The sequence below is a fragment of the Osmerus mordax genome, chromosome 9, assembly GCF_038355195.1.
Source record: "Osmerus mordax isolate fOsmMor3 chromosome 9, fOsmMor3.pri, whole genome shotgun sequence".
Taxonomy (NCBI): Eukaryota; Metazoa; Chordata; class Actinopteri; order Osmeriformes; family Osmeridae; genus Osmerus; species Osmerus mordax.
Window position 1 is genome coordinate 4,201,906 of NC_090058.1, and position 24,225 is coordinate 4,226,130.

At 46.2% G+C, this 24,225-nt stretch overlaps 2 protein-coding genes across 6 annotated transcripts; both read left to right on the forward strand.

Annotated features, from left to right (window-relative positions):
• Positions 1–221: 221 nt before the first annotated feature.
• LOC136949038 (uncharacterized) lies at positions 222–7,348 on the forward strand. Its single transcript, XM_067243238.1, has 16 exons — positions 222–276; positions 838–957; positions 1,072–1,384; positions 1,553–1,745; positions 1,828–2,134; positions 2,277–2,577; positions 2,928–3,117; positions 3,339–3,537; positions 3,761–4,064; positions 4,178–4,363; positions 4,505–4,651; positions 4,744–4,927; positions 5,009–5,436; positions 5,666–5,849; positions 6,081–6,150; positions 6,626–7,348. Exons 2-16 carry the CDS (start codon positions 840–842, stop codon positions 6,949–6,951), a joined length of 3,450 nt encoding a protein of 1,149 aa, XP_067099339.1. The 5' UTR covers positions 222–276; positions 838–839; the 3' UTR covers positions 6,952–7,348.
• Positions 7,349–13,377: 6,029 nt separating this feature from the next.
• Positions 13,378–22,383, forward strand: mia2 (MIA SH3 domain ER export factor 2). 5 transcript variants are annotated; one of them, XM_067243941.1, is made up of 24 exons: positions 13,378–13,493; positions 14,723–14,854; positions 15,022–15,043; positions 15,185–15,273; positions 15,483–15,554; positions 15,787–15,897; positions 16,013–16,084; positions 16,185–16,289; positions 16,449–16,571; positions 16,775–16,877; positions 16,999–17,045; positions 17,133–17,223; positions 17,378–17,516; positions 17,603–17,725; positions 17,940–18,000; positions 18,123–18,158; positions 18,275–18,342; positions 18,456–18,541; positions 18,673–18,813; positions 19,657–19,812; positions 20,367–20,525; positions 20,834–20,886; positions 20,975–21,239; positions 21,545–22,383. In XM_067243941.1, the coding sequence occupies exons 1-24, from the start codon at positions 13,470–13,472 to the stop codon at positions 21,718–21,720; spliced, it is 2,454 nt and encodes an 817-aa protein (XP_067100042.1). In that variant the 5' UTR covers positions 13,378–13,469; the 3' UTR covers positions 21,721–22,383. The 5 variants fall into 5 exon arrangements, with proteins under 5 accessions (XP_067100042.1, XP_067100040.1, XP_067100041.1 ...); XM_067243939.1 differs by lacking the exon at positions 13,378–13,493 and adding an exon at positions 14,100–14,254; XM_067243940.1 differs by lacking the exon at positions 13,378–13,493 and adding an exon at positions 14,100–14,254 and having other exon boundaries at positions 17,624–17,725.
• Positions 22,384–24,225: the final 1,842 nt, after the last annotated feature.

Consider the following 24,225-nt stretch of genomic DNA (forward strand, 5'->3'; position numbering starts at 1 on the left):
GAAAATCTTATTGAACCCTTTCAAGTCAAGGACCCTTCATATAAAATAACTTTCAATATTATCAGGGAAAGTTCAGACTGTTATAGATACCAGCCAATAGGTGGCGACAACTAAACTAAACAAGGAAGTTGACAGGAAGTGGAGAAGCAATCTGAATCGGTTCTTCACAACATACGCCATAACTGTTGACAAGCTTGTCTCAAATCTATCCTTCAGAAAGTATTCAGTAAAGGATATACATCATTTTGTTAATTTGGTATGAACGTACTGCGAAAGGTATTGTTCCTCTTAGGCTAAATATGCATGTTAAAAACACAATATACGCCTTTTTATGTGTCTTCAACTGGGATCTTTTTGTGGCTGAACATCTGCCGTTTTTATCCTACCCGTCAGATTGTCTTACCGTGGCTTACTGCGCACGCGCACATTAAATAGCGTCATTTTGGTCACACTGAAACACGGTCATAATCTTTCAGTAGTTGCGCATGGATTTCCTGGTGTAATGATAATTTCTGTTCCTTTTTACTACTTGCGCATGGATTTCAACCTGTAAGACAATTGTTTGACTAATTATGTTCATTTTTATTATACCAAGACAGCTAACCTAGCAGTAATGAGAACTGTTTCAAGTCACATTCTTACGATCACAGGAGTGCAGTGATCATTTTTGTAACAATTTTTTATTGAAAAGTTAGGCATCCAATGGGGCATGCATCACTTAAAAGTGAACCATTTGAAAACGTTTGATTTTTTGGTGTAAAATAGAAGCTTTTAATCTTTATTTTCTTTAAATGTATCTGTATATTGATGTTTGTTTCTTTTCTTATTTTTTTACAGCCATGGAAGGAAAGTGGGAAGCAATATATAATCTTCTGTCAGGGGGGTCGTACCCATCAGGGTATACTAAGGCCCAAAGGCAGACCATTCGTAGATCTTCACTCAATTTCGCCCTAAAGGGTAGTTATTTTAACTTTGAATTTCAATTATGTTTATTTCTTTATTCAATTGTTGCCATCTTGATCTTTCTTTTGCATCTAATAATCTCCAGTGGTGGTACATTTTTCTTCTTAGACGGTGTGTTGTTTCGAAAATCGCATGGTGGTCTCTGCAAGGTCTTGAGGACTGAGGAGGAGATACGAGAGGTCCTGACGCAGTACCATGACAACAACGACCATGCGGGCCAGAAAAGAATGCTCAAGTCCCTCAACAGGATGTACTATTGGGGTGGCATGTGTCCTGCCATCAATACATGGATCAAGAACTGTGAGACATGCAAGAACAAACCAGTCTACAACAACTCCTCCGAGGGAAATAGTTTTCGCTGCATCGCCTATGGCTGTGAGAGCAGCAGCGTTCACCAGAACGATGGCACCACCTTTCACCGGTAATAGAGGACTCACTGAAAATACACCTCTCTAACGTGATCCTCTGTTCCTCCTGAAGGTTGCGGTTTTTATCATATTTTAGCATGGCTAATCTTACAACAACAGGAAACATAAAGAACCATTAGTCTGACTAAGGCAAGCGCCATATTTTCTTTCCCTGTGACCAGGTTCCCCAGAGACAGCCCAGAAAGGATGGATCTGTGGGTGGCTTTGGCCCAGAGAGACAGGTGGTCCATCGGATCAAATGTCTACCTCTGCTCAAAACACTTCACAGATGACTGCTTTGAGAGTTCGGAGGAAGGGCTGGTTCTTAAACCTGACGCTGTACCTACTATAGCAGTGGCTCTGCCTCTCAAAGAGGTACTAATCTCATTGCTCATTAAAAAAAGCCTTTCATGGTGTCACCTACCACAGAGGTAACTTAACTACTAACTCTTTAAAGGAGCCGCTTTTTCAGGAGTCGGGGACTGATGACCACTCTCTGGAGTTCGGAAGCCTGGAGGAGCTCATCTCTGCAAGCAACGACACTTTGAAACGCGAGGAACACCAGTATGCACTGCCTCCTCCTGAGACCAACAGGCTGTCCTTCAGGAAGGGGAGGGCTGATGGGTCTGGCACGTTCGTTAAAGAGCCACTCTTCGCCAGGTATGACGCAATGGAGCACTACCTGAGTACCGGACGATACTTCAAGATATCCAAAGCAGTAAAGGGCTCCATCAGAAGGCAGTCTAAAGGGTTTATTCTCACAGGTAAAAAGAGAGGGTGTAGTAATAGTATAGAGATAAAGTTCAAAACATTAGAAAAATGGCACTAAATAAATATTGGATATGGACACCAGAGATCTCCTTTACTCTGCTCGATGCTAATTTTACTCTTCTCTCTCCATGTAAGGTGGCGTGCTGATGAACAACCAGAGGCCGGCACTGAGACGGGTACTGCGTAGCCGCGAGGAGGTCGTCAACATTCTGAAACAGTTCCATAACGACCGGGGTCACAAAGGGATGAGTTACAGCTATGCGTCCATGAGCAAGCAGTACTTCTGGGGCACCATGACCCGTGACTTGGCTGACTGGATTGCCAATTGTGACCAATGCTGTGTGGACAGAGAGTCCAGGAAGCACATGTGCAGCGTGTACAAGTGTAACAACTACAGCGGGCCCGTAGAGAGAGGACTGGGCATAACCTTTCACCCGTAAGATATATCATATTATTTTTGCTTGCTTTCCTACAGGTACACTCTTGCACTTTCGAGGATCATGTTGTTTAATTGTAACTTGTTTAACTACATGCTCTTATGTTTCTTCCCATTGGCTTTTCACAATGTATGCTTCATGTTTTGGCTGCCCACAATGTTTTTGGGGGCTATCTCGTTGTTTATGATCATTGACCTATGCACTTTTGCAAAGCTCTCTCTTGGAAGTCGCTTTGGATAAAAGCGTCTGCCAAATGAATAAATGTAATGTAAATGTAAGACCACACTGTCTAGTCCCTCAGTCTGTCAGTCAGCCAGTCAGCCAGTCTGTTACCGTTCTGTTTCCTCAGGTTCCCCATCCACAAACCCCACTTGCTGGACTGCTGGGTCAAGGCTATGGGCCGACCCAGCTGGTTCCCCCGGCCCAGGTCTGTGGTCTGCTCTGGACACTTCACAGAGGACTGCTTTGATCGGAGCGGAGACAATGTAGTCCTGAAACCAGATGCTGTCCCCAGCATGTTCTTGTTCCAGCAACCTGTGGTAAGAAAGCAGACATGATGGTATCAGAATGACAACAAGAGATTTAAATACAGTACAATTGTACTAGATTGTAGACCTTACAGACATAGGATAAAGGACAATGGTGTTTGATTAGAGTGTGACGGTTAAGAGACCAAACCAAAGAATGAGCTTATTATCATCATTACCAAAAGTTAAAGATACAAAGCTTTGTGGAGTCTGACCCTTGACCTTGTCTCTAGCAACAGTCTCCCAGCATCTCCAAAAAGGTGCTTGCTTTGGGACTTAATGAATTCTCCCAGGGCACTACAAGCGATCAGGCCTTCTTTGCCAAGTACGATGTTGTGGACAGATACATAAGGGAGAATATCTACCCTTCCGGACTCAGCTCTGTAGAGAAGAACACCATCAGACGCTTTTGCAAGAAGTTTATCATCAAAGGTAAATATTCTCATCTTTACTTAGTGGACAACAGTGGAAAAGGTTTATTATTGCAGCTGTCCATAACATGCAATATGACTAAGTATAACCTGAGTATATATGTAAAAATTCTTTTTTTGGTTTAGATTTACTATTTGCTAGAAACGTATGGAGAAACCTTTACCTTGAGTATTTAATTTATACATTTGTCCATTTCTTGATTTGGGAATTGCTGTCTTCCCAGACGGTCTGCTACATATCATAATCAAGAGTCGGGTGCTTAAGGTTCTGCGCAGCCAGGAGGAGGTAAATGAGGCTCTAGCAGAGTTCCATGATGAGCTCAACCACCTGAACTTGAAGAAATGCATGAGGCTGCTCACGGAACGCTACTTCTGGGGAACCATGGAGGTTGATGTGGCCCGCTGGATTGAGAATTGTAGTGAGTGTAGTGAGGCTCCCATGGAACTAGAACAACATCAAGAACCTGCTACTGAAGTTACACAACCGAACAAGTCCTGGCAGAACAATACTGATTTGGCTCCCATCAGGTTTTCATCATCTTATCTACCCAGTAGATGCACTTATTCAATGAACAGAATGCATAAAGCTAGCCAGGTCCAACATTATTCCAACAAGAGTATTTCTACATGTCTTGTCTCAGTCCACATAGTGCAGCGACTGGAATCGTTTGCGAAGATGATATTGCTGACTGGGTAGAGGACTGTGCGGAGATATCTGCTTCTACAAAGAAGGCCCTCGTGAAACCAAAGCGGCGTCCAGGACCTGCCTCTGGAGTTCTACAACCAGTAGAACCTGAGGACATCATAATTGATGTGATACCTTTCAGGTAAGACAGTTCTCTTCATTCAACTTCCCACTGTACACACACTGTAGTGTCCAAAACTTGGCTTCAATGTCATTGTTCCAAAACAAACTAAAAGTAGGTGTTTATCTAGTAATAAGGGCAATTATACCTTCCTCTTCCCAGTCCCCACCGCTCAACAACGGTAAGCGTTTCTGAACATGATACTTGGTGCTGCATAGAGGACTGTGATAAGTTATCTGCTTCTATGAAGAAGGCCCTCGTGGAACCAGATCAGCATCAAGAAGCTGGTATTGGAATTCCATCATACAGGTAGCACCGTTCTCTCATTCCTAGGTAAAACGTTAGCTTACCAACATGCGTGAGGATGTTTATCTTGAGTACTTGTACCTCTCTTGTCTCAGTCCTGAGAGTTCAGCATCTGTGAACGCTGGCGAGGAGGACGGTGGCCATGATGTGCACGATCGTGACGTAAGTGGAGCAAAGCTGCAGCCAGTTCCCACAAACGCAGTGATGCAGATGGTTCTGTTCTCCCAGCAGCAGAACAAGGTGGTGCTGGTCCGAGGCTCGGACCTAGAACCAATACAGGTACATGTGCACCTGTAGTCCTCTTCTAATTGCAGTCATGGCTCCATCAACCATCTAACTTTTCTCGTATCTTTCATACAGCTTTCCCAGCCTCAACCCCAAGTCCAGATCCTGCCCCAGTCCCAGCCTCAACCCCAAGTCCAGATCCTGTCCCAGTCCCAGCCTCAACCACAGGTCCAGATCCTGTCCCAGTCCCAGCCTCAACCCCAAGTCCAGATCCTGCCCCAGTCCCAGCCTCAACCACAGGTCCAGATCCTTTCCCAGGTCCAGGCTCAGCCTGCTACACCCACTTCCTCCCAGCCACAGCCTCTCAAGACCCAGACCTGGCCTCAAACCCGGTACCAAACCAGGAACCAGACCAGGACCCAGGCCCAGGGGAGAGGTTCTGAACAGGTGGCTAATGGCAACGCCAAGATGAACCTGAAAACATCAATACCACCACCCCAATCTTCAGCCATGTTGCAGGCATCGCCGCCTATGTCTACTGTAAGACACAGGACAGTTATGAGGTATGGATGTCGAATCCTAAAAGTATTAGAATCCTACCTTCTTCTTTGTATTGCAAGAAGGGATGGCTCAAAGCAAGCTGTGTAGGGCAATGTTTTCCCCATCAAGCCATGTCAAATCAGTCGAAAAATTGAAGGGAGGCAAGAGGAAGGAACATTGGGTTTTGTCCACTGTAATGACAGTCTGTCATTCTGTCTATCCTGTGATAACCTGTCTGCTTGTCCTATCCAGCCCCAAGGTGCCATCAGCCCGGTCTGTCCTGTCCAGCCCCAAAGCCCCACCCTCCCATAAGTCAACCACAACCGCCTGTAACCAAGCGGTTGGACTGCAGGCCAGGACAGTCATCCAGCAGTGCAGTCAGGCACTCCTGAAGATCAGCCCAGTTGTAGATGGAGCAGAGGCTAAGTGGGTGCAGGTATGTGGTGGTGGATTATAGCTCGGCGGTTAGAGCATTTGACTGCAGATCACAATATTGCAGGATTAAAGTGTAAATACAAATGCCTTTGCTCTGTCTTGTGTTGTGTCTGTAGAAGAGATTGGTGATGAACACCTATCAGTATTGTTCATATTAATTTCATAGTATCTATGGGTGTGTGTTAGTTATATTTGTGTGCTGACGGCTGAGTGGACGTCTGTGTGTTGACAGATCCAGGATGGCATGGTGGTCTATGTTTGTTTCTTCAAAGGAGCCACTGAAGAAATCATTCCAAAAATGGGTAAGCTACTTACTTAATCGAAGACAATATTAATACTTTCCCAGATTTCCCTGAGTGTTTAGTTTTTCCAAATGTTTCTAAAAGAGGTAGGAGTTGAGATGCCTTTAACAATCGTAGCATGGTTTTTATGATGTACACCATGTTTCCTCAATTAAGAAAACTAAGTGTTTACTTCATACTGTAACGGTGAACTTTAGTTCAACTTCCATATAGATGGGTGGGTTATATTTACATTTAATCATTTAGCAGACGCTCTTATCCAGAGCGACTCACAGTAAGTACAGGGACATTCCCCCCGAGGCAAGTAGGGTGAAGTGCCTTGCCCAAGGACACAATGTCATTTTGGCACGGCCGGGAATCAAACTGGCAACCTTCAGATTACTAGCCCGCTTCCCTCACCGCTCAGCCACCTGACTCCTTATATAACAAAGATGGATATGATGTATAACACCAGTGTCTGTCATTTCACACACAGTGGAAACATTGCTGGAGACCAAGCTGTTCAGGAAGTCCAATGGCCAGATGGTCTCAGTTCTTAAACTCCCTGGTAGCGTCCTGCTCATTCCACAGGACACCCTGACAGGAAACAGCATCTTTATGAACAGGGTGATGTACCCGGATGTGGCTCAGCAGAGGTTGGGGGCACAGCTCTACAGTCAACTGGTCACCGGGTGCGAGAAAGCCATGAATGATAAGTTGAGCACAGACTCTGAGGTGGGGGTCAAACATGGAACCTATGGCAACAAACAAGAGATCCTCATCAACTCTCAAGAACCAGCCACGCTACTTTTAGAATTCTGAAGCCTTGTGTATCTGTGTTCTTAATGAGGTGCACTTGATTGTGTTTACAGGTTACAGGAAAATACGATTTGTCAGTATTTGAGTCCCATCCCATGTACAGCAGGCTACAGTATGCCCTTTTGGAGAAAATAAAATACACTTTTAAGATGTTTTTTATCACACCAGTTTTATTTACAAAGTTGTTGTTAAAATATGTGTTATTTGTCACAATGTTTGTGACCTGACAAAAAAGGGATTGGATACAGAGCTTGTAACAATTGTACATAGGCTGTGTCTTCTTGAATGCTCGTTGCTACTGGTAACTAACAAGCTGCTCTCTATCTTCTCGCTGTGGATGGTGAGATCAAATGTCAACCGTTCAGTCTGAAATCTTTATATAGGTCACTCGAAGGTTAAAACAAATGTGTTAAATAAAAAAAAGACTTAAAAGAAATGGTCTCCCGTTGATTTGTTCACATCAGTGTGACATTATAGAACACGTTTCGGTCCTTCATTCATTCTTGAACTCATTGTCCAACGTAGGATGCTCCTTTCGATTATTCGACCAGAGTGTAAGCCCCACACATAACTTTTGAGAGCTCAAACGTTGAACCTATAACTCTTATGATGATCATGCCCAAAAATAGAGACACAGATGTCTCGATCTAGTTGTGGATCAAACAGTATGACTTTCAGATGTGAAAGGTAAACATAGAACAGTGCCTGATGAGCTGCTCGCCTACTAGGCAATGTAAAAAGCTGGACAACTCACTAAACTAAAGCATACTAATGTTGGATTTATAAATGGCACGGCACCAATTAACATAATATAAACAGGCAAGAGAGAAAGACCACTAGCAGTAAGAAGGGTTTTCGGGAAACTTTGAAGCATGTGACGTATGCAAAGGAGATTTCGTACGCCACATACAACTTGATTCCTCGCGATAGCTTAGCAAATCAATCATTTTCCTATCACAACGGAGGGTCGAAGTCTGTGAAATGTCCACGTTTTGCGGTCTGGCACAGTGATAAAATCACTAATGTTCCATTGTATCCACAGTTAAGGGATCGCAACACAATAAAAATGTCTACATTATGAAAAGTGCTGATCAACATGGCAACGACAGGATATAAACACGAACTATTATAATGACTATAGAAAATAATTTTCTCATCGGTTAATCATTATCATTGACTTACCTTAGATTATCTTATCTAGACTGTCTCCTCATTTGCCATTTCACCTTCATGACGACCACAACCTGAAGGCAATGTCCATTCGTTGCCGTCCACACTGTACCATAATGGACCAACTTTCTACATGAGGGATTTCAAACATAAAATATGGCTGTTTCTCGGGCGTACCTTTGGATTTTAGTTATTTTTATTTTTCCCAAACCAAACTGGGGATTGTTATCTGACTTTAAGATTTGTGGTGATTCTGAGTGTGAACGTAAGTAGGAACCAAGAGCACAGGCCTAAGGTCCTAGATAAAATGTGTTTTGAATCACCGGTTGGTCTACTCTACCACATTTTCATTGTTGTAAAGTAGCTGGTGAATTGTGTGTTTTTTACAGGCATGATAAGCCGCGTGCGGGCAACAAGAAATCACAAAGGACAGGATTGCAGGTTCCTCAACTTCAAAAAAGGAGATGACATATCTGTTTACCATAAACTCACAGGGAAGAGAAATGACCTGTGGGCAGGGAGTGTACGTTTCATTCATGCATCTTTGTAACGGTTTATTTTTCAATGGAACCATAACTGATTTTTAGACAATTAACTGGTTGGGAAATATATCCAGTTAGAGTAATCAATTGAAGTATATTGATCCTCCTTGTCTCACTGGTCACATACATATAGCAATGTTGTTGTTTTTCTTCCCTTCAGATTGATAAGCAGTTTGGGTACTTTCCAAAGGATGCAGTTAAAGTTGATGAAATGTTCACAGTCACAGAGGAAGTAATAGCCACAAAGGTAAAACACAGTTTTATTCAATATATTTAGTAAAATGTGATAAGATTTTTTTACAGAGGGTTTACAGTATGTTTAATACATTGTAACACAAAGAGTTATTACACCAAACCATTACAGCTTTTATTTTTGCCTGTTATAAACTCCATATTCTGTAGTCTGTCAAAAACAAACCAAAATTGGCACAGGACGGGGGGCATCCCAAAAGACAGGGTACCTTCTCTTATCGTAGATCCCCAACCCTTTCCCCTGTCCTCATTTCAGGATCACGACTTCTTCTGCATAGACGCGTATGGCAGTTTGATTGAGATCGACGTCAGCATGTCAAACGAAGAAGAGGAACGTATTGTTTCAGAAACTCTAGTAACAGCCACCAGTGATGAGGCTCAGACTGCATCGGAGAATGTGTTGGTGCCCAAAGGCTCATCAGACGGCGCTGAGAGAGACAGCAGCACTGAGCAGGCAGAGAGAGAAACTGTAATCACCGACAGTGAGCAAGCCACAGTCTCCAGTCACGAGAAGGGCACAGGGACCAGTGAGACCAGCCAGGCTGGAGTACCATCAGGTATCTCTGAAGATACACGCGAACCTTCCCTCAGCGAACCACCAGGTGGGTCCTCTTGGCTTGGCTCCCCGGTCACAGACTGGCTGGGGTTTAGTGGTGGGGAAGATGGAGCAGGAGATACAGGAGATGTAGATGGAGTAGGAGAACAGCCAAAAGAGTCCTTCAGGAAAAGGAAATTGTCCATAGATTTAGAGGAGAACCATCTGCAGGTGGAGACCAAGACCACGGTATTTGGCTGGCTGGGGGAGGGGTTGACCAGTACCCTAGGGTTGGGTGGAGCTGCCCCTGAACCGGCTGTATCAGGAAGTGAAACTGAGATTGAAGAAGAAAATCCCACACAGTCCAGTTCCTGGTTGGACATGGGCATCGATGTTCTAGGGTTTGGGCAGAGCAATGAGGATAAAGAGAGAGGGCCAGTGGATGGACACATGAAGAAGAATCACGATCCAGAGTCAAGAGAGCCATCTAGTGTTCAGCCTAGTCAGCCTCACAGCACTGAATGGGAAGATCAGAGAGGCCTGCGGGCTAGTCAGGCCCTGGAAGAAACCTTAACTGACAGTCAGATCAGGCAAGATAAAGATGAAAACTGGTACGGAAGCATCTATAACAACATTGCAAGCCTATATGGAAACACGCCTGAGGTCGATAATGAACCGGAGGCTACAATTAGGGAAATAGCAGATCATGAGTCTGCAGAAAGAGAGGGCACAGAAAGAGAGGCTGCAGAAAGAGAGGCTGCAGAAAGAAAGGCTGCAGAAATAGAGGTCGCCAAACAAGAAGACACAGAAAAGGAGGCTGCAGAAAGAGTGGCCGCAGAGAGGGAGGCTGCAGAGAGGGAGGCCGCAGAGAGGGAGGCTGCAGAGAGGGAGGCCGCAGAGAGGGAGGCTGCAGAGAGGGAGGCTGTAGAAAGGGAGGCTGTAGAGAGGGAGGCTGCAGAGAGGGAGGCCGCAGAGAGGGAGGCCGCAGAGAGGGAGGCTGCAGAGAGGGAGGCTGTAGAAAGGGAGGCTGCAGATAGGGAGGCTGCAGAGAGGGAGGCTACAGAGAGGGAGACCGCAGAGAGGGAGGCCGCAGAGAGGGAGGCTACAGAGAGGGAGGCTGCAGAGAGGGAGGCTGCAGAGAGGGAGGCTGCAGAAAGGGAGGCTACAGAAAGGGAGACCGCAGAGAGGAAGGCTGCAGAGAGGGAGGCTGCAGAGAGGGAGGCCTCAGAAAGGGAGGCTGCAGAAAAAGAGGCCACAAAAAGAGAGGCTGCAGAAAGAGAGGCTGCAGAAAGAGAGGCCGCAGAAAGAAAGGCTGCAGAAAGAGAGGCTGCAGAAAGGGAGGCTGCAGAAAGGGAGGCTGCAGAAAGGGAGGCTGCAGAAATAGAGGCTACAGAAAGACAGGCCGCGAAACAAGAGGCTGCTGAAAGGGAGTCTTCAGAAAGAGAGGCTGCAGAAAGAGAGGCCGCAAAACGAGAGGCTGCTGAAAGGGAGGCTGCAGAAAAAGAAGCTGCAGAAAGAGAGGCCACGAAACGAGAGGCTGCTGAAAGGGAGACTGCAGAAAGACAGGCTGCAGAAAGAGAGGCTGCAGAAAGAAAGGCTGCAGAAAGAGAGGCAGCAGAAAGAGAGGCCACAAAACGAGAGGCTGCTGAAAGGGAGGCTGCAGAAAAAGAAGCTGCAGAAAGAGAGGCCACGAAACAAGAGGCTGCTAAAAGGGAGGCTGCAGATAGAGAGGCTACAGAAAGAAAGGCTGCAGAAAGAGAGGCAGCAGAAAAAGAAGCCATGAAACGAGAGGCTGCTGAAAGGGAGGCTGCAAAAAGACAGGCTGCAGAAAGAGAGGCTGCAGAAAGAAAGGCTGCAGAAAGAGAGGCGGCAGAAAGAGAGGCCGCGAAACGAGAGACTGCTGAAAGAGAGGCCGCAAAACAAGAGGCTGCAGAAAAGGAGGCTGCAGAAAGGGAGGCTGCAGAAAGAGAGGCTGCAGAAAGAGAGGCCGCAAAACGAGAGGCTGCTGAAATGGAGGCTGCAGAAAGAGAGGCTGCAGAAAGAGAGGCAGCAGAAAGGGAGGCTGCGAAACGAGAGGCTGCAGAAAGAGAGGCCGCAAAACAAGAGGCTGCAAAAAGGGAGGCTGCAGAAAGAGAAGCTGCGAAACGAGAGGCTGCAGAAAGAGAGGCCGCAAAACAAGAGGCTGCAAAAAGGGAGGCTGCAGAAAGAGAGGCCGTGAAACGAGAGACTGCAAAAAGAGAGGCTGCAGAAAGAGAGGCCGTGAAAAGAGAGGCTGCAGAAAGAGAGGCCGCAAAACAAGAGGCTGCAGAAAGAGAGGCCGCAAAACGAGAGGCTGCAGAAAGAGAAGCTGCGGATAGAGAGGTCGCAGAGAGGGAGGCCGCAGAAAGAGAGGCTGCAAAACGAGAGGCTGCAGAAAAGGAGGCCGCAAAAAGAGCGGCCACAGAAAGAGAGGCAGCAGAAAGAGAGGCAGCAAAACGAGAGGCTGAAGAAAGAGAGGCCGCAAAACGAGAGGCTGCAGAAAGGGAGGCCGCAAAAAGAGCGGTCGCAGAAAGAGAGGCTGACGAAAGAGAGGCCGCAAAAAGAGAAGTTGCAGAAAGAGAGGCTGCAGAGAAGAAGGCCGCAAAACAAGAGGCAGCAGAGAAGGAGGCTGTAGAAAGAGAGGCCACAGGACTAGAGGCAGCAAAAGAAGAGGCAGCTGAAACAGAGGCTTCAGGTGGAGATGGGGACAGTGAAGGAACTCTGGGTTTCTTTGGAAAAGCCTTAAGTTATTTCACCCCAAGTTCCACAACACAAGACTCAAGACAACAGATTGAGGATGAGGCGGAGGAACAGCAAGGTGTGCCGCTTGAAGTAAACCATACTCATCACCTCCCGCCGCAAGCTCATACTGAGGACCACCCTGTTAAAGCTCCAGCCCTGCTGAGGCAATACAAAACCCTCCAAGAGTATGTGACTGCAGAGGAGATCAACACACTGTTGGACATGCTTGGAAAACCCAAACTCCAGTGGCTTGATTACAGGCTGGGCAGCTCAGGGGATCCAAATGAAGACGTAAGTAACGACCTGTCGATCATGTCGGACCTGGAGTCGCTCCTGCAGCAGCACATGGAGACTCTGAGCGTGCCTCGACAGACGGCACGTGGATCCAGCGAAGACGCGGAAGAGGCGAGGAAACACTCTGCTCTTCGAAAACTAGACACTCTAGTGTCGACCCTAAAAAACAAATTAAACTCATCTGTCAGTGTTAAAGATAATCCAGGTACTGTGGTTTCGGAGGTTGCTTTTCCTGACATGGGATTTGATTAGATTGGATCTGTTGTTCAGTTCGAAACATGATAATTACACATGATTTTATGAAGTGGGTACTTTAAGATGCCAGGTCACTCCTATAAATTATGTGAAAGTGACCTGATCAAAGACAATATTACACTGCAAATGTTTCATCCTCAAATACTTATCATATTATATATTTTTTTATTTCTTAGGAAGAACCAAGGATCTGGGTTATGTGCGGTCTTTTGTACTTGACATCACTGCTGTTGGACTTTCTCACACTCTGACGGCTGTGGTTCTCCTGAAACAGCTCATTGTTCAGGTAGGAAAAAGACTACATCATGTAAGCTTAGTCAAACAGAACACGGTTTACCATACGCTGCCACTTCAACCTCTATGGCAAACAATATGTTTGCTCAAATGACCGGCTAGTCAAGTTGCTATTTCATTTACAGGTCCTTTAGTCATTTTGTTCTAGAAGGTTATATACACCTCACCATTTGAGTTGGTGGTCTTCTGCAACAAGAAAAAGCTACCTAAGTCAAGATGAGCCCGATAGACTTAGTCCTTCTAGAGAGTGAACACTGTTTTGGAATGAAACACACCCCAAGTCTCAATTTCAGTTGTGCCACAGACTTCCCTTATTCACGTTCCTTGGGGCTGGTCTGTGACTGGAAATTATGCAAGCTTGCTGTACTGTGTGATAGAGCAGGCCTAAAATGTGATAGAAAGACGTATTAGTTCTTAAAATGAATTTCAATGAAGTCGACCAGGTGAGTGTTAGGGATTTAGGAGGGCATAACTGGTGAGAATAGAAAGTTCGAGCAACTTCTTGTTGTTGGCTATAAAAGCAGGTGACTGTCATTAGAAAAAGTGAACACTGAAAGGGGACACCTTTGGTCAGTTTGTTCACGATATTACTGACAATATTTCAAAAGAGTACAGATTATAAATTAATTGTGTTACTTTCACTTTTTCATGTTTACGTTTATCTACAATATTCATTTATTTGTAATTTATCAGCGGTTAGCGCGTGAGTGTCACTTTAAATTTGGTCAAAGTTGCCAGTGTGGCATTCTACAATTGGTGACGTTGAAAATGAACCTTCTCACAAGTCATAAATCGATAGGTGTGTTATGGTTTGCAACAACAATTTTGGATTTAATATAACCACAAAATCTTCACTCCTGATATATTTGTTTTGTTAACGTTATCTATAATTTTATTGAAAACATGCTACTGAACGTTTTAGTTCAAAACAATATTTTAAAGAATATGGTAAAAGTCACAGTTCCCCTTTTTGTGTTCAACATGGTATGACCCTAAACGTCGACTCTGTTGTGAGAATACCGCTAGGTATAGCTTCCAAGTGACAGCTGGGCACCTTTCAATGATAACCTAAATCAATATAAAAATGGAATTAGGCGATTTAGAAATGACAGAACAACCACCAATTATATTGACTGCCGAAGCGGCTGATTTTCAAACAGCGGCAAGGACCTACTACACACTTGCTGTGGAAAGAGTAAAAGATGTAGGTCGAATTTAGTTTGGACACATCATTCATAACAAGTCAGCTAGCTAGACTGGCTAGGCTAACTTTTATCAATGTTGCCATTTGTGTAGAACAAACGTGAGATTGTGATAGCTGCTTGCATAGCCATTTTACTTAACACTTACTTGTTGTAAAGACGCATTAAAGCCTGATTTGCAGTAACCTAGCTCTAGTTTGTTAGCTAGCCTAGCTAGAAGATGGCTACACTATGATGCTAATGTTTTATTGCTAGTTAGCTAGCCTGAAAGTTCCTCCTTTTAACAATTGTGCAAGGATTTGTAAATGAATCATGGGCGGGAAACGTGTTTCTAGTTTTGTATTGTGTGCCAGCCTGTGTGTAGTGTCTCATTTGTGTCTTTCATCTCCCAAACACATATGGCATGGTTCCCATCAATGATTGACACACCACAATGATGTCCTTTCTGTTTGGTTGACTCGTATTTCCAGGTGGTGTCGTCACTCCCTGATGAGATCCAACCAGGTCCTGATCTCTATGGGGTGCAATGGGAAGCTGTCATTTTCACGGCGCTGATAGGGCTGGCCACCTTCTTAATCTTCACATGCCGGATCTATCAGTCTGTGAGTAGATTCTAGTACACATTACTCTGTATGTAACGCTCTGTTTGATGTCAATTATCCATAGTCTCAGTCTTGGTCTGTTATCATTAGCAGTAGTTTGTTTGCCAGTTGTATAATAGTAGATGAGTAGTTCTGACATGTAATTTGTCTTTCCGCTGTCTCCACAGTTGAGCAGCAGGTTGGCTGTCCGTAAGTACCGTCACATCACATCCACTGCCAGCACGTCTTACAAGTCTGTCACCTTTGACCAGAACCCTACTGTCAGAAATCACGAAAATACCATCTATTTGAAAACACATGTTCCAATTCCTGCCACCTTCTCCCCAACAGGCAGACAGAAGAAATTGGGACAGCAGGTGTCTCTGCTGCTGAATGAGAAATGCAAATCCCTCCAGGCACTAACTGACTGTCAACTTGAGGTGAGTCATTTTCAAAAAGGTTTCAGTAAAAGTGACAACTATTGAGTCACACAGTTATAGAGTAATTATTTTGTGTGAAAGCACAAAGACTCATACCCCCCAAGTGTGGCTTAGATGGACATAATGTGGCAAATTACTATTTTTCCTGTCACTGAGTGATGTGCTTCTGTTTGTTTGTTTGTGTCTGTACTTATCTGTGTGTCTTGCAGTATGATAAACTGGAAAAGTCCTTGCGAGACAGTGGCGTGTTAGAAGCTAATGAAAGGAGGGAGAAGCTGGAGGTAAGGAAATATAAATCAAATCAAAATGTATTTGTATAGCCCTTTTTACAAGCAATGTCACAGAGGGCTTCATACATGCCCATATAACTGCCCCTCAACCAACCTAAACCCTAAACCTGCATCTGTACATCTGTATCTTGCATGCGTGTGTGTGTTTATGTGTGTGTGCGGATGCATGCGTGTGTGTGTGTAAGCTTACTGTCCCATCCCATGTACTTATTCCCCCCCCCAGGCTGAGACCAGGAGGCTGGAACAGTCGAACTCTGACCTGGAGGCTAAGCTGAAGCAGAGGAAGGAGGACATGGAGACTCAGAGAACCATGAGGATGGAGCAGGAGCAGAAGGTCTCACATCTCTCGTCTCTCTGGGGGGACATCTGGCTGTGCATGTAGGAGCTTTTACAATGAATCATTTGTCAACTGTCGTCGCTGATTTTGGTTGCTTGCGTTTTTTCTTCAGCTTGCAGAAATGGAGGAAACCGTGAAAAGCCTAGAAGAGGATATCAAAGAGTGTGAGGCTCAGGAGGAACAGGTAGGTACACACACATATACACACACACCTGTGTACACACACACACACACACACAACTAGACATCATGTACTGATCATATGTCCTGTGGTGTTGTCTCAGGCCCAGATGAGCCTGAGGATCTATGAGATGAACAGTGACCGTCTGGATGGGAACCTGGAGACGGCCAGGGAGGAGAACGCCCTCATGCAGGAGAGCAACGCCCAGGTAGGACCTTCCCTCCCTAACCCCAGGTAGGACCTCCCCTACCTAACCCCAGGAAGACCACCGCTGGTGGAACTAGCAAACCGGGATCCTCAAGGATGGATGAAATTCTAACCCACCATCCTTGGACCTATCAGCTAACGGTTCACTGTCTTGCTCCAGCTGTTGCAGCAGATGCAGGGATGGGGGGAGCGAATCAGTGAGCTGGAGGAGGAGAAGGAGAGGAGTGAGAGCAGCTACACAGCAATGCTGCAGGACTTAACACACAAAGAAGAGTGTTTCAAGGTGTGTCACAGTCAAGTGTATATCACAGTCACCAGTGTATATCACAGTCAACAGTGTATATCACAATCACCAGTGTACCTCTGCAAAGCCACCATCCTCATGGTTCAATATACAAGAGTTGGTAATCCTTTGGGTTGTGCTCGACAGGCTTCATGATGTGTAGGTGTGTTTGAGTAAGAGCTTTTCTCTGTCTGTCCATCCAGACTCTGACAGATCGACTGCTGCAGATGAAGGTCTGGGACTGGGATCTGGAGGACGAGGCCAGCGGTCAGGACCGGAATGGGAACCAGAATGCAGACAGAAGGGGTAAGGTTCTTACTTAGTGGCGACAGACCACATAAGCTTTAAGTATGGAGGTTCGCTGACCGCTATGGGATGTGCTACATGTCATTTTTGACTGTTCTGCACTATTCTGATTGGTTGACAGATAACAACCACCATCAGAAGGTCCAGAAGCTCATCTATGCTGCCAAGGTACGTCTTCGTCACGCTGCTGGGAAGTTAGATGTTTGACTCGATCTGTTCACCATATGGAACTAACGATCGCTTGTTTGTGTGCAGCTGAATGCAGAGCTCAAGTCGGTGGATGAGGACAAAGACCGAGTGTTTGCCAGGTTTGCTGATGAGATAAAGGCCAAGGAGGAGCTCACAGGTGGGCACCAGCGTCATCGTCTGTCCGTGTGTGTCCCACCTGGGGTTGGGTTAGGGTTAGGGTGTCTCTATTCTACTCTCAACAGTGATTCAGCTGCTTCCTGTCTCAACTTTTCATGTTTCGACTGCTGAAAGTCACTTCATTGTGTGTCCAGAGGGCATCAGGCAGATGGAGGTGGAACAAGAGTCTCTCCAGGCAGAGACGGAGAGCTACACAGACCAGATCCAGAGGATGCAGCAGAAACTCCACATCATGACTGAGATGTACCAGGAGAACGAGCTTAAACTGCACAGGTGGGAGTACAGAACGAGAGGAGGAGGGAGGGGGGCGGGGGGGAGGGGGGGATGGTACAGATCATGACAGCGTGATGGTGATGAAGTGTGTGTGTGCGTCTTACCAGGTTGCTGACTGTGGAGGAGAGAGGACGTCTGCAGAAGGAGGAGAAGCTGACCAAGGCTGACAGAAACATCACCCAAGCTGTGGAGGAGCTCACTACCTACAGGTGACACACACACACATATGCAAACACACACAGCCTTGCACAAACACACAGAGACAAAACACACACCCATACAGAGACATAAACAAACACACACACCCAAACAGAGACATAAACAAACACACACACCCATACATACACAGACGTACACACCCACACATACAGTCACCCACTTTCACACAGACAGTATTGATGATGATGCTGTTGTTCCCCCCAGACAACGATACCAGGACTTGGAGGATGACCTGCAGAAAACCAAGCAGGCCTACCAGGGGCAGGTGAGGAGAGAGGGAAGAGGGGGAGGCAGAGGGGGGGGGGGAGAGAGGGAGGCAGAGGGGGGAGAGAGAGGGAAGCTAAAGGTATCTAAAAGTTTCAGAGTTACCCTCCTGTCTCCTTGCAGATCACCGCCCATGAAAAGAAGGCCCACAATAACTGGGTGAGTGGCCACATGACAGTCATGTGTACCATATGTTCTGGCAAGATTCCTCAAATGTCTATTTCACCTCTGTCTGTCTGTGCGTGTGTGTGCGTGTGTGTGTCTGTGTGTTTCAGCTAGCAGCACGGGGTGCTGACCGTGACTTGGCTGACACCAGGAGAGAGAACGCCCTCCTCAGACAGAAGTGCGCACCCAGACTCCTCCCCGGTCCTGCCTAACCCATTCACACGGGGTCTGGTTAAAGCATTTCCTTTGGTTTGAGTCTAGTGTGGTTTATATCTAGTTTGGTCTCTACAGGTTAACAGACATGCAGTTTAAATTAGAGGTGGTGGAGAAGGATCCATACGCCTTGGACAACCTGCCCAGACCAATGCCCTACAGAGGTTAGAACACACACACACACACACCTGCCCAGACCAATGCCCTACAGAGGTTAAAACACACACACACTTTCACACTCTCTGTGGCCCTCAGTCTGACCTTGACCCCTCATCCCTTTCTCCCTGTCCTCCAGGTGAAAGGTCACCGTATGGCCCCTCCCCCCTCAGCCGTCCCGCCTCCGAAACGCGAGCCTTCCTCTCTCCTCCCACCCTGATGGACGGCCCCCCACCCCGCCTCTCTCCCCAGTTCCCCCCCTTCGGACCCGGGGGTAGAGGTGACCTGGAGCCCACCCCCCCACAAACACCCACCTTTCACTTGCTGACAACCGGTCCAACCCTCCCTCTCTGTAGAAGATACCACCTCCCCCTCCCCCATCTCATACCAAACCCTCTCTGTCCATAAACACAACACACAAACACACACGCACAACCCCCACACACACGTGGCTGGAGCATGGCTGTTGCATGTGTGGGATCTGGCCAGCAGGTGTATCATGTTGTTGGCCTACACTTACTGTACCATGGCTCGCATATCAGGAGGATAGATTTAGCTCTAATATATCTGAGCCATGTCGAAAACCCCTCGCCAAAAAATGTTTTAGTAAAAAATGAATGCGCTCATTACGATAACATGATACACTTGTTTACATTTTACATTTTAGTCATTTAGCAGACGCTCTTATCCAGAGCGACTTACAGTAAGTACAGGGACATTCCCCCGAGGCAAGTAGGGTGAACATCCTATGACATCCTCATGGCTTCTTCCCATGCTCACTGGCCTGAATGTCTATCAGCAGTGTCAGTAGCAGCGTAGCAGTGTTGCCCTACTGTAGCTGGAAGGTAGCTACAGGAGCCATGGGGCCGGCTGTGGGCTCTCAGTGCCTGTCTCTGTGTGCTCAATTGTTTTGCTCTGCTCATCCATGCTGCACCATGAACCCATTGACATTATCCTCTCTTTCTTTCTCTTTCTTCTCTCTCTCTCTCTCTCTCTCTCTCTCTCTCTCTCTCTCTCTCTCTCTCTCTCTCTCTCTCTCTCTCTCTCTCTCTCGTTCTTGCTCCCTATGTCTCTTTCTCTTTTCTCATGCTCACACCCACTGTTACTCCCTCTCTCTGAGCAGTTCCGCGTGGCATGGTGGAGCCCCCTGGTGGTGTGGTGGACTCAGAGCGCAGTGGTGGTCCTCACTCTGACAGTGGCTCTCTGTCTCCCACCTGGGAGAGGGAGCGCAGGGGCCCCCCTGGGCCCCCAGGCCCCGGGCCTCCCATCCCCCCAGCAGGTACAGGGATGAGGTCATGGGGCTCTGGACCTCTCTAATTGGCCAGTGTTATTAACTGGTTTATTTCATTACCAGAACCCTATCGTACAATCTTAAGTAATCTTATTGCCCTATGGGCAATCAAATGATGTTTGAGACAGCCATAATCTATGGTTGGCTATGAAATATTTGTCCACGTTCAGGAAACGTATACTGTGTTAAGGTGGGCGCCGGTGCCGTGGGGCTTCACTGTGTCATCCACAGTTCATTACCATTGTATTCATTATATCATCGTTTCTGGGCATCTTGAGTGTGTTTTTGTGGCGTCTGATTTTTACACATTATTGCTTGTTGATGTGGCCTCTTGTGGCTCATGCTTGCAGCTCCAGTCAGCAGTCAGGGTTGTGTCCATCAGCCCTTGATATAATGCAAGATCACTATAATGTTTCTGCTAGTTACATATTTGTATCAGTGCCATTGGTTTCATTGCATTGCATCCAAATTATGTGACTGAATGTATTTGACCCAGAGTGAGTTTGATCAGGCTAAACTGTGTTGTCTCTCTGTGCTGTAAGGTTACATGTATCCAGACCCAGGCCCCCCCTTCAGGAGACCTCCTCCAGGGGCCCTGGGGCCGCTCCCCCAGCCTGGACACCACCCTCTGGGCCCCCTCCCACCCAGGGGACAAGGGCCAGGCGACCACCCAAGCTTTGGACCCCCCTCTGATATGGCCGGTGAGACCCTTGTCTTATCCCTCCTCTTCTTCAAACCTGAAATGCTCTTCCTTAGCAAGATAGCAGAGCAGCAGCAGTGCTGCAGTGGTGACTAGGTGAATGTGTAGAAGAGTTCCCTCTGTGTCAAACCCTGTTCAGACAGAGTCAAGCTAAAAGCTGAATATCTCTCTCTTCACCACAAGATTGTACGAACGGTGTATATAGCGATAATAATAACAAACAGGACTTGATTCCGACCCGGAGAAAGGATTTGGGTTTCTGGTTTAAGGTTATGAGTGACAGAATCTTTATTCTCTGATTTTATACAGACCCCTCCTTCCCGGGGAACCGGTTAGGGCCTGGAGAACCTGACATCAGAGAGGTGAGAACCCTAACAGTGTGTGTGTGAGTGTGTGTGTTTGTGCTGATGACAGATGTATATCCAGCGGTGTCCTCCTTATTCCTTCCAGGGTGCTCCTTCAGAGAGGAGGAGTCCTCCTGATGCTGACATGAGGATGGGGCATCCTCCACTGGGCCCCCCTCTGGGCCACCCTGGAATGGGACCTCCAGGACCCCTTCTAGGACCCCGGGGCCCTCCTTTCATGGGACCTGTCCCCCCTCCAGGAGGTCCCCTCCTCCCTATGGACCCTCGTGACCCCCACTTTCCTCGCAGGGGCCCCTATGGACCCCCAGACTTCTACCCCCCAAGGGGGCCTGGTGGCCACCCCATGGCCAGTAAGTACTGTTAACCATAATGCATGTCTTTTCTTAAGGAAAAGCACATGATTGAACATCAAAAATACCATGTTTCATAAACCCACGCAATGCTTTTATTTTGTTAGTGTGCACCGGCTAAAACTAGTTTATTTTAGATTTCCAGTGCATGTTTTTGCAGGTTAGAATCGTGATATTTACCATACATCTACCCTGGTCCCAAGGGCACATTGACCAGGGTTGAAGACCCCTGACATACTGTCCCAAAGCCCTGACAGTTCCTGTGCAAACTCTTCCTAATCCCCTCCTCTCTTTACTTCCTACAGTGCGCGGGCCTCCTCCCTCAGGCATGTTTCCACGGTACCCACCACCCCCACACATGGGTTACCCCCCTATGAGACCCCCTCTAGACGGCCTCCCCCCTGGACCCCCCCTCAGGCCTTCCCCCCCGACCACCCAGCAGCCCCCAGACCAGGCCCCCTCCCCCCATGATGTCATCTGAGCCTTATCTGAGTCTTGGCGTCTCTCCGTATGTCACTCTCCTCTGCCTGTTCAATTGCTCCCCACACACAGACACAGTCTCCTCAATTTCCTGTGTTGTACTTCCTGTTGTTGTGCTGAGCAAGGGTAAGCTTACAGGACGGTTTCCTGCAGGCGGTCATGTGACCAGTGCCCCTTATTGAGGCAGAGAATAGTTTCTTCTCAAAAACTTTGGATACACACACAGAAACACAGACACTTGACTGGATGTATTGGCCGAGGTCATGTGGCCAGTCACAAAGAGCATGATCCCATCGCAAAAGTGATCTGAATCCACCTTTTTTGGAAATATAACATTTACTAACTTTGAAAGGTTTTCATTTGCTTAGGATTTCCAAAATTACTTTTTAATTTAACTTTTTAAAGAATCGTGTCCCTTGTGGACTTGACATGTGTATATGTAGAAATTGTGTTGATATGGATTTAGAGTAAGTTGTACTGTAAATATACATGAGCCAGTCCAGAGGTCCTCCTTGTTAGAGCGCGCTGCAGTTGGCCTGCTGTGTTCCCCTGGCCGTCCAGACTCCTGGTACAACTCAGGGACTCGGTGCAGCACACCATGAGAGACTGAATATGATGAAGAATGTGATTAGCTGTAAAGTGTATAAATAAAAGGAATCCTTTCTCAAGTGTTTTGTCCAGTCAAACTCTGAGCTGAACCGGACAGATGAGTTGACACCCGGTCCACCTACAGTGAGAGAGCTTGAAAGTGCAGTTACTGCCAGGAAGAGCTGGCCTGCTCCTTGTAGCTCACCGTAGCGTGGGATCACAGTAGTATCAGGCCACGTGCTACACCCACACACAGGTCATGGAGTCATGTGGAGCACTAGATGGTGTCTTCATTTAGCAGATGCTTTTATCCAAATAACCTGATTATTTCAGGTGAACTTCTCTTTTCTGGTGAAACCTGAAATGAGGCTTATGAATTAAGATTTATTTTTAAATCCGGTCTAGAAAGACAGGTGTGGTCGATATGTGTTCTAATTATAGGTGTCTGATGCTGTGGTTTACAGCCAGCAAACAGGAAAATACATCTGGATTAGCAAACGAACAAAAAAGTTGAAGTACTTGATCAATTTAAATCCATTAATTCCTAACAAAAATACACAAGACATTTGGATTGTTTTTAATGCTTTTATTCACTGATTAAAAGAAGCATTCATTCAACATTGATTCAAATCAACATTCCGCTGGTTTACCTTATAATATATATTTGCCAGTTGGGGGTTTTTTTCCCGTAAAGGTTTTTCCTTTGAAATCTTGGAACCTTGGATCACCTTTCTAACCAATAAAATCCCACCTTCTTAGGTGTGCGCTCTCACCCCTGCACCAAAGGCTCTGCTGCCTTTGCAGATGTACATATAAAATCCAATGCTATGTGCTCACACTAGAGACTATTGTCGACAGAACACTCTTGCCTAGAATATTAAACATTTAAGATGGTAAAACCATTTTTGCAAAACAACCAACACTTACAAACATTTGTTTCATATTTCATCATGTTCATAAATAGTATCCCGGACATTGTGTTGCATAAGAGTATATATCTGATATCTATACAAATATGCACTGTGAGTTTTTAAATCGCATTTTTGTCTTTCACGTAGTTCTAAAGGAGGCAGCCATTTGTCTGGGCTGTGGGTGACATAGGTGGCCACTAGAATGACTCGCATTATTGCAAACTGTCCTGATTTTAAACAAATGCACAACATTCGTACCACTTAAAACGGGGGCCTGCCGACCAGTCTCACGGAGACGATGTCTGTACCCACGGTCGCCGCTGACAACGAGGTGGCTTCCGAAGAATCAAGATCTTAAAACAATATCTGTCACAATCAGGTAGTAATAATAATAATAATAATAATAAGGCCAAGTATCGCTGTAAGTTCTGTTGTTTTTCATTTGTCAGTGACAGGAAAAATGAAATGAAAGTAAGGAGCCACTACTAAGTTCTAATATGCTTTCCACTTGCATAGTTTGTGACTTTGCTATGATGCAGGTCAGCCAGAGAGAGGGTAGGCCAGTGTTTGGGTTTGACCTTTAACCTCCACCTTCCAGGTGACGATACCTGGAAGTCACGTGTCACAAAGCAGGTATCATTAGTAAGCCAGCTAACTAGAACTTGCACTTGAAATGTATGGTGTCACTGATGACATACCCTCTAGAAACCCAAGTTCAGCTCGTCTTTTGAACCAGAAAATATAATGATATATATATATTTATAAATACAAATGTGAAAGTGAATTCAGGTAAGCTGGCCAACATAATTCTCCCACAGTGTGAAACACACATATCCCTCTAGATTATAATACAGTGTTTACGGGCTTCATGTTTACCATTGCAAGGAAGAATGTAGTCTAGTCCATGTAGATGATCCCTGGCACAGCGCTCCACCTCTCTGGCTGCTGCCTGCCAGAGCAGCAGTCTCAGCCAGATCTGGGTCAAAGTACCTAATGTGCATTTGATT

Coding starts and splice junctions, on each gene's coding strand:
- LOC136949038 (XM_067243238.1), top strand. CDS start 840: ATGGAAGGAAAGTGGGAAGCAATATATAATCTTCTGTCAGGGGGGTCG. Junction 2,135..2,276: donor TAAAGGGTTTATTCTCACAG/GTAAAAAGAGAG, acceptor TCTCCATGTAAG/GTGGCGTGCTGATGAACAAC. Junction 6,151..6,625: donor AGAAATCATTCCAAAAATGG/GTAAGCTACTTA, acceptor TTTCACACACAG/TGGAAACATTGCTGGAGACC.
- mia2 (XM_067243939.1), top strand. CDS start 14,135: ATGGAATTAGGCGATTTAGAAATGACAGAACAACCACCAATTATATTG. Junction 17,517..17,602: donor AACGAGCTTAAACTGCACAG/GTGGGAGTACAG, acceptor ATGGTGATGAAG/TGTGTGTGTGCGTCTTACCA. Junction 17,726..17,939: donor GAGGAGCTCACTACCTACAG/GTGACACACACA, acceptor TGTTCCCCCCAG/ACAACGATACCAGGACTTGG.